Source organism: Eublepharis macularius, chromosome 12 (genome assembly GCF_028583425.1).
Source record: "Eublepharis macularius isolate TG4126 chromosome 12, MPM_Emac_v1.0, whole genome shotgun sequence".
NCBI classification, from domain to species: domain Eukaryota; kingdom Metazoa; phylum Chordata; class Lepidosauria; order Squamata; family Eublepharidae; genus Eublepharis; species Eublepharis macularius.
In genome coordinates, this window is record NC_072801.1 from 21462248 (window position 1) to 21477135 (window position 14888).

General features: G+C 42.0%; 1 protein-coding gene across 3 annotated transcripts in view; it reads right to left on the minus strand.

Moving 5' to 3' along the window:
• TECPR1 (tectonin beta-propeller repeat containing 1) overlaps positions 1-14888 on the minus strand; it is a 56898-nt gene that overhangs the window by 4035 nt on the left and 37975 nt on the right. For 2 of the 3 annotated variants that reach the window (XM_054993507.1, XM_054993506.1), the window contains exons 20-24: positions 12928-13102; positions 11243-11378; positions 9291-9383; positions 9021-9127; positions 1524-1643 (exon numbers count right to left, since the gene is read on the minus strand). In XM_054993507.1, the coding sequence (XP_054849482.1) occupies positions 1524-1643; positions 9021-9127; positions 9291-9383; positions 11243-11378; positions 12928-13102 (631 nt within the window). Of the gene's footprint in view, positions 1-76; positions 209-1523; positions 1644-9020; positions 9128-9290; positions 9384-11242; positions 11379-12927; positions 13103-14888 lie in introns of those variants that run through there. The other variant, XM_054993508.1, reaches the window with a different exon arrangement.

Here is a 14888-nt window from a genome sequence, read left to right on the forward strand (position 1 = left end):
AGGCTCAGGATGGGTAACAACGTTATTAAATAACAACAATAAATACAGTATAAATACAAGTAGTATAAAACTCGGTTTAAAAACCCTAACAACATACCCAACAGCGGCAAAGATGTTAAGACTATACACCTCTTCAGCAATCAGAGAGGGTCGGGCAGGCAGGTCATGGATGTAAGGCCTCAACACAAAACAAGATCTCTGCAAACTTCTACCCCCAAATTGAGATCCAATAATGAAATATAATTAATCACCACAACACACACATAAATCAGGGCTACGTCAATATATTCATAACTCTATAGTAATTCTAGAGTAATTACTGGGCCTGGGAGCATCAGTATGTACCATGTGTTCAAGAAAAAGTAACTGTATCTTAAGAAATCATCTCAAACAATCTGCCCTTTTACTTTGGGGGCAAGTTTTCCCATCACTAAAACATGACCACCGATTCTTAAGGTGAAACTCACTGTTTTCTAAAGTCCGGATATCACAAGTTTGGCTACCATTAAAGTTTTTAAAAAAAAATTATTTAATTTTAGTTGCAATGAACAAGAAACATAATTGGTAACAACCTTCCAATAAACTATTAACACAATTGTTATTTACATTCAAGTAAAAGATTCTGAATAAAATACATCTTCCTTTCATGCTGTTATTACTCTCTAACAATGATATTGAGTGTATATTTTCCTAATGCCTTTTCAAGAATTCTCAAAAATAGGTAAGCAAGTTATAATAATCCTGGGTTGGCAAGAGCATTTTTAGAGAATCGACTCGTCAAGAATTTTAAGACTGGAAACCATTGCTCAACTGTGATTGGAAATTTGATCATTCTGATTGTGTTAATTGGCCTGTGGGTTTTTCCATAGTAAATTGATCCCACACTTGGGTAGGCTACCATTAAAGTTGTTGGCAATGGGCATATTAAATCTTTGTATCGATAACACTGAGCAGAGATCACTCTGGGTTCTTTATGAACCTGGGGCCCAACAATCCCCTTAACAAGAATCAGAAAGAAACAACGCCAGAAAGGGTCTTGTGATTCATGGCCCATGCACAGCATACCTTCTTACATAGAATGAATCACAGTACCAATTTGCAAACTAAAGCCCCCAAACAGAAAAAGGCACAAATCAGATTTTAAAATCTGTTCACCAGAGAAAGGGCTAATTCTCTTGGAAGAAAAGGTTTTGCCAAAAAAGAAAAGTATCCTACAACACAGGAAACCAGATTTGGAAGTGTGAAGGAGGTCAAGCGTGTAGATTTGTCCTTCGTAAGAACTCTTCCAGAAAGGTGCAAAAACTCTCCATCGGATGAACACAAAGGGCGCTTTGCCCATGCCATCCCTCAAACCAAAGGAGGCTTGCTATCCAAAGGCAATGCTTCCCTGTCCCTTACTCGAGGCTTCACATGCCCTCTGCTTTGGAACCATCTCCATGTCGCACTTACAACCGGGCCAAAACAGATACCAAAATGGTTTGGAACCTCTGTTGGGAACAATTCAGGATTCAAAGGTTACTCACCCCGATGCCGTAGTCCCAGGATTGCCCTTTTGGCTCCATCGGCTGGACTCCCGTCCGGTGACAGACAGTTCCGCAACTGAGGCTGTGGCTGCCCTGTACTTTATCGGCTATCACCCAAACCTACCGAACAAAGATGCAAGAGAACAGCTGTAAGCACAGTTCCTGCATGTGGAAATAAGGCAGCTTCATACAGAAATTGCCTTCCAAGTGCTTCCGTATTCTCCCCTTCCTGCAGACTTTAAGAGCAAAGGGCCACTAACAAGGGGATCAAAATGCCTACACAAGAAGGAAGCATTCTATTCAAGAATTTACATATATCTGGACTTCCGGTTTGGGATTCATGGAGGTCTAACGCAGCTCCATTTGCGGAGCTGACCGGACTGCCGTTTTAATCGGCCGGAGGGGTGAAAATAACCCGCGGCCGACTGCTCTCAGGCGGGGAGCAGGCAAAGAACGCTCAAGACCCTAGGGTGAGTTAGATCTCGGACGAGGGGGGGCTCTACACAAGGAGTCTCCCCCCTGATCCTTGAGGTCCCACCTTGCGACGGGTCGGCTATAATCTCTGCGGCAGTTTTGGGGCCAATTCGGCTGGCATAAGACCTACATACCCAAGCTTCGATCGGGGAGGGAAGTCGAGAGGAGAATTTAAGATCGAAACAGCGATTACAACCCGAGAAAGCTGAAGAGAAGGTAAAGATCGCTATCTCTTGAAACGGGACAGATTGATAAAAACAGAGAAGAAAGAAAGTAGATTTTTAAACTGCAACAGACTAGTGAAAAGGAGGCGAAGACTCGGCAGGAGTTGTATTTTAAAAGAGACTAAATTTAAAGAAGTTATTGCAAAAATTGGACTATTGTTTTGAATACCTGTGGTTTCGGAGCTGTGGGAAAAAGACACCATCGCGAGACCTGCTGTGGGAAGACGGGAGACAGGAAGTGCGTAACAACAATAGAGTGGCTGGAGGGAAGCGGCCCTTGCCGACGGACAGGAAGCAGGGAATCGCCATTTTTGAAAGGGGAAGGGTCGCGGCTTCAGCGGAAGAGGAAGTAGGCCATCTTGGATTACAATAACATAGAGAAACCATAGAGAAAAGACGCCCGACATTTTGGATACAAAAAAAATTAATTTTGGCAAAGATTGGGACATTTGAAAAAAAGGAAAACGTTTAAATATACGCCACGGAGCTAAGGAAGAGAGCAGATTCGTGGGAGCGAGCTAAAGCAAGCCCCACGATGTCGAAAAAAGAGTGGCAATCGGCGATAGAAAATTTGGACAAAAAACTTATAGACATGATGAAAGAACTTAAGGACACGAAACTGGAGCTTATTAAAGAGGTCAAAGAAGTTACACAGACAGTAAAGTCGGAGCTGTCAGAAGTGAAAAAAGGCGTGGAAACGATTAGTAGTGAATTACAAGGAACGCAGCAGAGAGTTAAAACAGTAGAAGACGCGATGGAGAATTTAATAGACACGCAACAAACAGAGATGAGACTGGTGAAGGGGAGGATGTCAGTTGCAGAAACTAAACACATGGAGAAGCAGCTTCGTTTTCGTGGTCTGCCGGAAGTGGAAGGGAAGTCAGCGCAAGAACAGATGACTGAGGTGTTGGCTGATTACCTGGGGAAGGAGGAGGAGGAAATTGTGGCTATCCTAGATGTGGCGTACCGTGTGAACTCGAGAATTGCAACCCAGAGGAAACTACCAAGGGATGTGATTGTGCAGTTTACAACTAGAAACATGAAAGAGAGGATTGTGACAAAACAATTTCAAGATCCATTGGAGATTGATGGCAAGACGATTATCATAATGAAGGAACTGCCCAGATCAGTGTTACTGGACAGGAAAAAATATAGAGTGCTAATTCAGACTTTGAAGGACATGAATATCAGGTACAGATGGGAGTTACCGGAAGGAGTGTCCTTTGAGTTTGGAGGGGCAAAAAAACGCATCAGATCTGAGCGGGAGATGGAGAGATTTATCAAGGACAATGAAAAAGACTTACCAACAAAACCATGAATATGGAGTGTAAAGTATTATCTTGGAATGTAAATGGACTAAACTCACCGAATAAGAGGAAAAATATTTTTCATTGGCTACTAAAACAAAAATGTGATATTGTTTGTTTGCAGGAGACCCATATTAGAAAACAGGATGTAAAATATTTAAAATCTGGAAAATTGGGCAAAGAATTTGTAGCGGCCTCTAACAAGAAAAAAAGAGGAGTGGTGTTGTACATAAAAGAGGAGCTGCAGCCAAAATTTGTTATGAGAGATGTGGAAGCTAGATTTGTAGCAGTGGAATGTAATTGGAATTTAAAGAGAGTGTTGGTAGTCGGACTTTATGCACCTAACGGTGCAAAGGAAAGCTTCTTTGAGGATTTAAGGAAGCATTTAGACGATCTTGTATATGACCAGATAATTCTTGCTGGAGATTTCAATGGAGTGACAGATTTGGAACTAGACAAAAAGACTACAACAGCACAAAAGAAAAGAGGACTATTGCCAAAGCTTTTTTTTGAGTTGATTCAACAAGAGACTCTCGAAGACGTATGGAGGAGAGAATATCCTAAAACCAAACAGTTTACTTTTTATTCTGCAAGGCATCTTACATTATCAAGAATTGATATGATCTGGGCCTCAAAGGACTTAGCGTTATGGACTAAGGAGGTAGAAATAATGCCGATGGTAGGCTCAGATCACAATCCAATTATGTGGAAATTTGGAAAAAGGAGGAAAAGGAAAGCCTGGAGAATAAATGAGGACTTGTTACAGGAAAGTGAGAATATGGAAATATTGAGAAGAGAGACAAAGTTTTTTATACAATACAACGTGAATAAAGAAGTACCAACCAATAAAGTTTGGGATGCTTACAAGGCGGTTGTAAGGGGCATACTAATGGACTTAAATGGCAGAGCAAGGAAAAAGAAAGAGGAGAAAAGACAAGAGATTGAGGAGAAAATAAAGGCCAAAGAAGCACAGTTAAAAAAGAGACCAGGGAAAAAGAAAATATATCAGGAAATCAAAATTCTTCAAGAACAGTTAACAGCAATGAGTAATAAAGAATTGGAGTGGAACCTTAAAAGACTGAATCAAAAAGCTTTTGAGGGTGCTAATAAACCTGGGAAATATTTGGCATGGCAATTGAAGAAGAAAAGGGAAAAGAAAATAATAAACAAAATCTGTGAAGAAAACAAAACGTATCTGGAACAGACTACCATTAGTAGAGCCTTTTATAAATTTTATGCTAAGCTGTATAATAAAAAAGAAGTAACCAAAGAATCAATAGCATCATATTTGGAGAAAACTAAACTTCCAGAGATCTCGGAAGCTTGGAGAAATAAGTTGAATAGTGAAGTAACCGATGAGGAAATAAGTAAGGCAATACAATCTGCAAATCTAGGAAAGGCGCCAGGGCCAGATGGACTTACGGCTAAATTTTACAAGACAATGGCCAACGAACTGGCACCATTCCTAAAAGAGGTGATGAACGGAGTTTTTAGGGATCAAAGAATTCCAGACACTTGGAGCGAAGCGAATATATCATTGATCCCAAAAGAGGGCCAAGATCTGACTAACGTGAAAAATTACAGGCCTATATCATTACTTAACAATGACTACAAAATTTTTGCGAAGATATTGGCGGAGAGACTGAAGGGGTGGCTCTCGGAAGTCATAGAGGAAGAACAAGCAGGCTTTTTGCCAGACAGACAAATAAGAGACAATTTAAGGACAGTGATCAATGCTATTGAATACTATGATAAGCGTTGTGATAAAGAGGTTGGTTTCTTCTTTGTAGACGCTGAAAAAGCGTTTGACAATTAACCTGGGATTTTTTGTTTGCCACTATGGATAAGCTACAACTGGGAGAAAGATTCATCAGAGCAATTAAAGAAATTTATAGAGACCAGACTGCAGCAATTGTAGTGAATGATGAACTGACTAAGAAATTGACGATTAGTAAAGGAACAAGACAAGGTTGCCCGTTATCTCCATTGTTGTTCATTTTAGTATTGGAGATTCTGATGATACAAATATGACAAGATGAGGAAATACGAGGAATAAAAATAAAGGACTACTCATACAAGGTTAGAGCATTTGCAGATGACATAATGTTAATTGTAGAAGATCCATTGGAGAACATGCCAAAAGTGATAGATAAGATCAAGGAGTTTGGTGACTTGGCAGGTTTCTTCATTAACAAAAAGAAGTCAAAGATATTATGCAAAAACATGACTAAGCAGAAACAACAATTGTTAATGGAAACAACGGACTGTGAAGTAACTAGTAAGGTGAAATACTTGGGAGTTGAGCTGACTGCAAAAAATATAGATTTGTTCAAGAATAATTATGAAAAATTATGGACTCAGATAGAGAGAGACTTGATCAAATGGAATAGACTGAATCTGTCATGGTTGGGCAGGATTGCAGCAGTTAAGATGAATGTGTTACCAAGAGTAATGTTTTTGCTACAGACAATACCAATCATCAGAGACTCTAAACAATTTGAAAAATGGCAGAGGAAAATATCAGATTTTGTTTGGGCAGGCAAGAAGCCTCGAGTGAAAGTAAAAGTTTTACAAGATGCAAAGGAAAGAGGCGGAATGCAACTGCCCAACTTGAGACTTTATCATGATGCAATCTGCCTAGTTTGGTTAAAAGAGTGGATGACGTTAAAGAATAAGAAACTATTAGCCCTAGAGGGATATAAAAAATTTTTTGGATGGCACGCATACCTATGGCACGACAAAGTAAAGGTCAACTCGATGTTCCTACATCATTTTGTAAGGAGAAGTTTATATACAATCTGGAAGAAGTACAGAATTTACTTACAAGAAGGAACCCCCTTGTGGGTGGTTCCATACGAGGTGATAGATCCGAGAGCTGTTGATAATGAACAACAATGTTTAACATACAAAGAAATAACTAAAATTGAAGTATCTAAACTTAGAATAAAGACGCAAGAGGAACTATCACCTAACTACGATTGGTTCCAGTACAGACAGATTAGAGATTTATACAATTCGGACTCTGTAAAAGGGGGCATACGAACAGAGAACTCGGAACTAGAGCAGACCCTTCTTAAAGAAGACAAGAAAAGAATATCCAAGGTATACCAAGTACTGTTGAAATGGTATACTGAGGATGAGATAGTTAAAACACAGATGGTGAAATGGGCTATAAATTTCAATAAAGAAATAACAATGGAGGCATGGGAATACTTGTGGAAAACTACAATGAAGACAACGACATGTATCAATATTAAAGAGAACATTTTCAAAATGATCTATCGTTGGTACATGACACCAAAGAAGATTGCGCTAGGGAACTTGAATACTTCTAATAAATGCTGGAAATGTAAGAAACATGAGGGCTCCCTCTATCATATGTGGTGGTCGTGTGAGGTAGCTAGGCAGTTCTGGGGGGAAATAATAAGAGAAATGAGTGAAATTTTACAGTTTCAAATAAATAAGAACCCAGAACTCCTGCTGCTAAACTTGGGAATGGAGGGAATTCCAGTCCATCATAGGACGTTGATTTTTTATATGACTGCAGCAGCTAGACTTTTGTATGCGCAGAAATGGAAAGTACAAGAAGTACCAACTATTGAAGATTGGATCTACAAATTGCTGTATATGGCTGAAATGGACAAGATGACAAGAAAACTGAGAGATCTGGACTCAGGGCAGTTTAACACAGACTGGGAGAAGCTGAAACAATATCTGGAGAAGAAATGGGAGGTGGGAGGAAAACTGTGGCAGTTTGAGAACTACTGAAGTATAATAAAAGTATAAAAGAGAGGGGTGACTTTACCGGGGGAGGAAGAGAAATGTGAATTTATAAGCAGTTAGATTAATTGATTGAGATATATATAGATATGTATAGGTTAACTGATAGAGAATAATTAATGATAAGGTTTAAACATGAGGATTGACTAACTAACAATATTTTCTTTCTTTGACAAGATTTATATGCACCAAACTGAATGTATAGAAGAGTTAAATTGATTGAGTATCTGAGGAGTTATATAGAATTACCATAAAAAGATGAAATGAGTAATACATAGAGAACAAATCAAATTGGTTGATTTAAATGTGGGAAATTTTTATGGTTTATGATATATAGGTTTATATAGAAATATTCAAAACTGGAAAATGGGATAAATTGTTTATCTAAAGACGTATAGTTTGGGTGTATAATAAGTAAGGGAGTTAAAGATGTACTGCTTAATATAATGGAGAATGTATATCTGTTTTAGATAGAGGAATTTAATAGAAGTAAGGGAAAAGGGACAGAGGGTGGGAAAGCTGTTGGAAGTCAACAAAAGGGGGGGAAAGGGAGGGGGTTAGAAACGGAAAATTAGGGGAAAATTGATTGTAATGCAAAAATAATAATGTTCTAACCCAATAAAAAACTTTTCAAAAAAAAAAAAAATTTACATATATCCCATGTGCAGAGAGAGACATGAAGCTCCCTTATACTGGATCAGTTCGGTGGTCCATCGAGGTCAGTATTGTCTACGCAGACTGGCAGTGGCTCTCCGGGTTCTCAGGCAGAGGTCTTTCTCATCATCTACCACCTGATCCTTTTAGTTGGAGATGCCAGGGACTGAACCCAGGACCTTCTGTATGTCAGGCAGATGCTCTACCACCGAGCCACAAGACTGCACATGCAGGTTTTCCAGTCCATGTGTGCAGATGGTTTATGTTCAAGCAACAACTAGCTGTGGCTGTACCACACATATATAGACCAATGGGGGAAAAAAAGAACTTCATACGACAAGAGTACATGATATTCTAACATGCATGTTAGACAAAACTTCATACAGTAAGAATGAGTGGCTCTAAAGTTGAAAATCTGGGAAAACCTGGCTTCTTTTCTATTAGCAAAAATGAAAAAGGTTTCCCCAAAAATCTTCTCTGAACCAAGACAGAAGATTTACGTGCACTACCGCTAGAAGTGAATCGGCCTCCGCAGAAGAATAATCTTGATCCACGTCAAATCCTGCACAAAGTTAATTTAAAGTGCAATATGCCAAGTGCTGTTATGAAAAAAAATTCTCTCTCATGCAGAATTGAACAAGCCCAGTGGTAATTAGGAATTTTATAGGAAGTTATGCCAAGATGTCAGCTTTGCCCTCCTGCCCCAGAAGCAATATGATATTTAAAGGAGGGGAAATGAAACTCGTAACATAGGCTTTACTCAGGGCTTTTTTTCTGGGAAAAGGGGTGGTGGAACTCAGTGGGTTGCCCTAGGAGAAAATGGTCACATGGCTGGTGGCCCCGCCCCCTGATCTCCAGACAGAGGGGAGTTGAGGGCAATCTCAACTCCCCTCTGTCTGGAGATCAGGGGGCGGGGCCACTGGCCATGTGACCATTTTCAAGAGGTTCCGGAACTCTGTTCCACTGCGTTCCTGCTGAAAAAAAAGCCCTGGCTTTACTAAACAGATGGATCTTATCCAGACACAATTGAAAGAAAATATTTGATGCTGAACTCAGACCTGGTCCAAAGGCCCGACAGAAACTTTCCGGACGTTGTTTGAAATGTGGTCCCAGCTGGATCCTTGAGGATAGTTGGGTGTGATTCCCTGACGATACCACAGATTACCTATAAACGACAGTATTACAATGGCACTATCAGTCCAGGGTTTTTTGTATATGGATACTGTTTTGATCCACTGACACATCTAAAGTTCCTCTCTTGTTTTATATCATCCACAAATCTCACAGGTGAATGGGATGAAGAAGTGAACAGGAGTTAAAATCCTCACCGTTTTTATCCACTGCAAACACGGCCGTCCGTCCGACAGAAACTTGTTTTAACTTCTGCTTTGGAGGAGAACGAATGTGGTACCAGCAATCCCCTGCACGATAATATATGCATTAAAAAAAGAAGTGAAAACACACACACTAATTCAACTGGATGGAGAAAGTGTGTTGTGATACACAGCCCAACTTAATATAATAGGAACAACCAGGGGTCATTTCGTAGAAAAAGAGCTGCAGGAACTCATCAGCATAACTCATTAGCATATGCCACACCCCTTGCTATCTCCAGAAGTATGTCATTAGCATAACTGATCTGCATGTGCCACACCCCCTGACATCACCTATCCTGGCTGTTTTGGACCGAATCCTGGCCATTCTGGGCCGAAATTGGGCCCAAAATGGCAAAAAGGGGCCCAAAATAGTCAGAATTGGGCCACTGCTGAGCGGGAGAGTGATCCACCACCCATCAGAGGCCCGATCCTGGCTGTTTTGGGACCTATCCTGGCTGTTTTAGGCCCGGTCCTGGACATTTTGGGCCAAATACAGGCCGAAAACAGGCCCCAAATGGCCAAAAATCAGGTGGGTGGGGCCACCTGACATGTGACCTCTTTGGAAAACTACCAGAACTGCGTTCCTGCGCGTTCCCCCTCAAAATGAGCCCTGGTAACAACAACAACAACAACATTCGATTTATATACTGTGTTCAGGATGACTTAACACCCACTCAGAGCGGTTTACAAACTATTATTATTATCCCCACAACAATAATCACCCTGTGAGGTGGGTGGGGCTGAGAGAGTTCCTAGAAGCTGTGAAGGATCCAAGGTCACCCCGCTGGCTTCAAGCGGAGGAGTGGGGAATCAAACCTGGTTCTCTCCAGCTCTTAACCATTACACCGAACTGGTTCTCAGAAACACCCAGTGCAAACAATTCGCCCAGTAGAATTATCCCCCCTGCTCTAAGGGATTCAGCTTAGCCCAGCTTATCAGAGCTTGGATGGGAGACCACCAAAGAAGACCGAGGTTGCAGGCAATGGCAAACCACCTCTGCTCATCTCTTGTCCGCAATGCCCCGTAAACAGGGTCACCATGAGTTGGTTGCAACTCAGTGGCACGTTATTTTTTCCTAAGGGCTTAGGCTAGATCACATCATCCCTGTCCTTTTAAAATCCCTGCCAATAGAAAATTAGTAGGTCAAGGGAAAAGCTAGGCAGCACAGACTGCTTTTTTCTTTGCTGGTTTTCCATGCACGAGGAATGCTTTTGTACAAAAGAGCACACCATTGTATGAACCCCCCACTTGCCATTTGAATTGATGGAGCCCAGACATAAATTTGCCACCTCAGTGAGAACTGGGCTGCAGCTGGATCAGGAGAACAAATGTTCCGGATGTATTTTTTTTTTAGTCTTAAGAAGGATACCGTGATACATCTGCATGATCTAGCCCTCACTGGAGAGGAGGCTTAAGTCCTTTATTCCAATGGATATCACCTTCCATGAGCTACCATTAACCAGTGCAAAGACAGGTATATTTCTGATATCTGCCTTCTTCACTACTGGGATGAACATCAGCTAAGAGGGCATGGAGGTATCTTCCAACCAAATAATATGTGTTTGGAGGAAGAGTTAAACCCCTCTCTGGCTGATTCCACACACGTTGGATAATCCACTTTCAATGCACTTTAGCTATCGTTTGGAAGTGGCTTTTTTGTTTCGCACTCGAAAAATTCAGTTCCAAATGATCTCTAAAGAGGATTGGCATTATCCAACTTGTGTGGAATCAGCTTAAGTCTGGAGACATGGCCCAAATGTATCATATGCCCTGCTTTCTAAACAGCAGCAGCTTTTTAAGGTTAAAAGGAGTCAGAAAATCAAAGAGCAAGTCTCCAACGTAACACTTAAAAGCACAGACTCACCCAGAGCAAAAACCAATGGCGGACTAAGCAGTGCCCTTACCTTCTGGTTTCTTCGGCGAGACCGAGCCACGATAGAAGGCGGAGCCGTCTCGAGCGACAGCCCAGACCTGGTGGAACCCTCCTATGGATACTGAGATGAACGGCTGGTCGGTCCCCACGTGTAGCCAAGAAGAACCCTAATTGTAGAGAGAGTATGCACTTTACAGAACCTGAGTGATCTTTGGAATTCGGGCAGAGGCAAAAATATTGGAGAACTGCCCTCATCTGTCAAGTAGTTCTCAATCGGGGGCAAGGCTGCAGAATCACAGAGTGCAGCAGCAATGCTAAGAGTGTCCAATACAATCCTATACAGCTGTTTCCTAAACATTTAGGAAGGACAAAAAAACCCTGTGGTTCCAGAGTGCAGGACTGTCCATCACATAAAATGTTCCCCAGGCAACTTTTAGAGTTAACATTAGAACTGTGGAGTCCCTGTTTCTCAAATGTAATGAACAGGAACCTTGGGAGCCCTTACAATCACCGACATGATGAACTCTACAGCTGGAGATGTCAAACAAACTCACTCTGTTTCATTTGGGATAAGAATGAGTTTGGGTTCTCCTCAGTCTCGCACGAGGAGGTAAGATCGAAGATTTCCTGGTTTGAAAGAAACCACAATTTGTTTGTGACTCTCAACTGAGGCATTTCAACCAACTGCGGCTTGGAGGCAAGAAACCATCTTGGGGAGGGAGTGTGGGAGGAACTCAAGGTTAAACCTGGCTAGTTCACACCCCAAACCCAAGCGGGGCTAGTTTCTGACATTTGGTGCGATTATTGGTCTCTAGATAAATGCACACTATTTGGGTGGGTTTTTTTCAGCTGTACCACAGAAATATCTGCCCCAATTACTTACTTTTCTGATCAACGGGACTCAAAGCAGTGTGAATCAGTTAAAAACAAAATCTCAAGTCATAAAAATACAAACGCAGCCGAGCACTGAACTATTAGACACGCATCAGAAAAACTCAACAAGCCTCTGAACTCTGCATGATCCTGGGCCATTCCACAGGAAAAGCCATTAAGAAAAAGAAGGGGCTCTCTAGTGTGGCTGAAAACAGACAATTTGGATTCATAAAGGTGTTGGTTTTATCTTTTAAAGCCCTACATGGCTTGGGACTGGGATATATGAAGGATCCTCTTCTCCCGCATGTACCTGCCTGAGAGTTAAGACCACAGGGAAAGGCCCTCCTGACTGTCGCATTAACCAAAGAAGCTTGGTTGGTGGGTCCAGGGGAGAGGGCCTTTTCAGTGGTAGCCCCACAATCCTGGAACAATCTCTCCAGGGAAGCATGCCTGGATGCCACACTCTATCTGCGGGAGGCAGCTGAAGACTTTTATTTAGGACAGCTTTTGCTTAACTACTTTTCATATATTTTAACTGTGCTTTTAAATCTGTTTTTTAAATGGATTTTTAATATTTGTTCATTTAGATTTTATATTGTAAGGTGCTTTGAGTTCCTTTTTGATGAAAAGTGGATAATAAATGTTTTAAATAAATAAAGGACTCATTGATTCCCCTCGTCCAAGTTAATCTGAGAAATGGACCTTGGATGCTTTCAAGAGGAGAAAATGGACTCAAGGAGGAGAGACACGGATTCAAAAAAGCCTCATGGACAATCTTGAGGCTTGTTACACATTCATATACAAACCAAGGGAGGGGCAGAGAAAGCACACACAGAGGCTTACAGCTGGGTTTTGCCGAGTGATGTTCAGCCGGCAGAGCACGTCTCCCTTGTCGCTGATGGCCCAGAGCGCGACACATTCTTCTTTGGCAGTGGGTAATTCAGGAATGATGGAGACGTCCCATAAGGCTATGGGAGGCACTTCCAGCCAAGGCCCACTGGTGACAATTTTGCATTTCCTAAGGGTGGGGGGAGAAAAACCAAGAGAAGAAGTAATCCCAGCATTTTTTCTTTAGGATTTTTTGAGGGTTGTTTTTGCTTGAAGGTCTTAGGTTGAGGAGAGTGTTCTCCAGACAGGACGGCGCACTGGCTAGACCCACAATGAAGAGCTATTTGCTAAAAATGGAAAATATCTGCATTGCAACCGGGAAGTCGTTCACATTTTTATACACCTGGGAGCTGACAGCAGCATAGCCAGAGTCTCCACACCTGCCCCCTCCCCTTATCTTGAATTCCGGGAGGTACGTTCTGCTGGGAAAATGTCTGGCCCAAAGTCACCCACAAGATTCCATGACGGAGTGGGATTCTGAACCCAGGCCTGTTTCGTCAGCACCCAACACGCCACTCCCTACACTCGTGTGGACTCTTAACAAATTTGTCTCGCTCACTGTTGGATTTCCATCCTTTTCTACTCTGTCGAAGGACTGATTTTACAAGCAACACGGGCATGTAAAATAAACTTGCCCCATGTGGCATTCCCATGCAGCCAGCACTGTGCTCAGACCAGCCCCCCGGCTCCTGCATCTGCTGATGGGGTGCGCTTTTATTTATATTTTTAGTCTGCTCTCGCCGCAAGCGGGCTCAGAGCAGAGCACAACAGAGCAATATACATAACAAAATAAAACAATGGTAGCGATTACATTATATTTTGGGTTACAGATTCCTGGTCAGGCCACAATGCACACGCAGTTAATCGTGACCCTCATCTGAAATGGGAGGCCGACTGCAGGGAGCACCACGTGGCTCACATCTCTTTCCAATCAGGCCAAGCCCGCATGGAAGATTAAACCTGTGGGAGGACTTCTGCAAGCCAGGAAGTCACAGGGACAAGCCCAGCCAGTTTCAAACATTTGCAGCTTTCCCTTTTCTTCTGCATCAGCAACACTGCAGGGTGAAAAGAAATCTCCCCTCCCTTTTGACTCTCCTCACGTTTTTAAAAGGATGTACCTAAACAAGTAAGATACAATGGAAATGATCCTGCAAAATCAGAGACACGCAGACTGTTCTCCTTACTTCCTAACCCATAAATTCAGGTCTATTTCAAACCCAAACTGAAGCGAAGAAGCTGAAAAGGAGAGAGAGAAATTATTCCAAGCCTGAAGGCAAAGTAACTGCAGTTCCCAGAAAGTACAGGATCTACAACCGTTTGCTTAACCACAAGGAACTGGGGACCCACAAATGGCTGAATCTGCAATCACAAAGGCAAACACCCAGACAGGCAATAAACAGATTTGTAGGATTAAAGCAGTTAATTACAGAATGTGTATTTTACAGATTAGTGAAGGAGTGGGGAGAAAGAGAGAGAATGATGCCGTGTTGGTTGAATATTCAAATCATACAAGGGGCTCTCTTTGGAAGCAGAAAGATGATATGCTGCCTTCAAGTCATAACTGATTTACGGCGAACTCCTGGTGGGATTTTCATGGCAGGACACTAACAAAGGTGGTTTGCCATCGCCTGCCTCTGGAACCCTGGTCTTCGTCAGAGGTTTCCCATCCAATTCCTAACCAAAGCTGACTCTGCTTAGCTTCTAAGATCTGATGAAATCAGGCTGTCTTGGGCTATCCAGGTCAGGGCTTTTTTTGGAAGCAGAGCTAAAGCAAATACGAGAGCAGGAACAAGAAACAGGGAGCCATACAGAGAAGAGAAGCTCTGTCCTCCTTTGACAAAACTTCCCAGTCCACCCCCTCCTCCTCCAAATTTGGAAATTATCCTTGCAGCCAGGGGGCCACAACATGCAGTGGT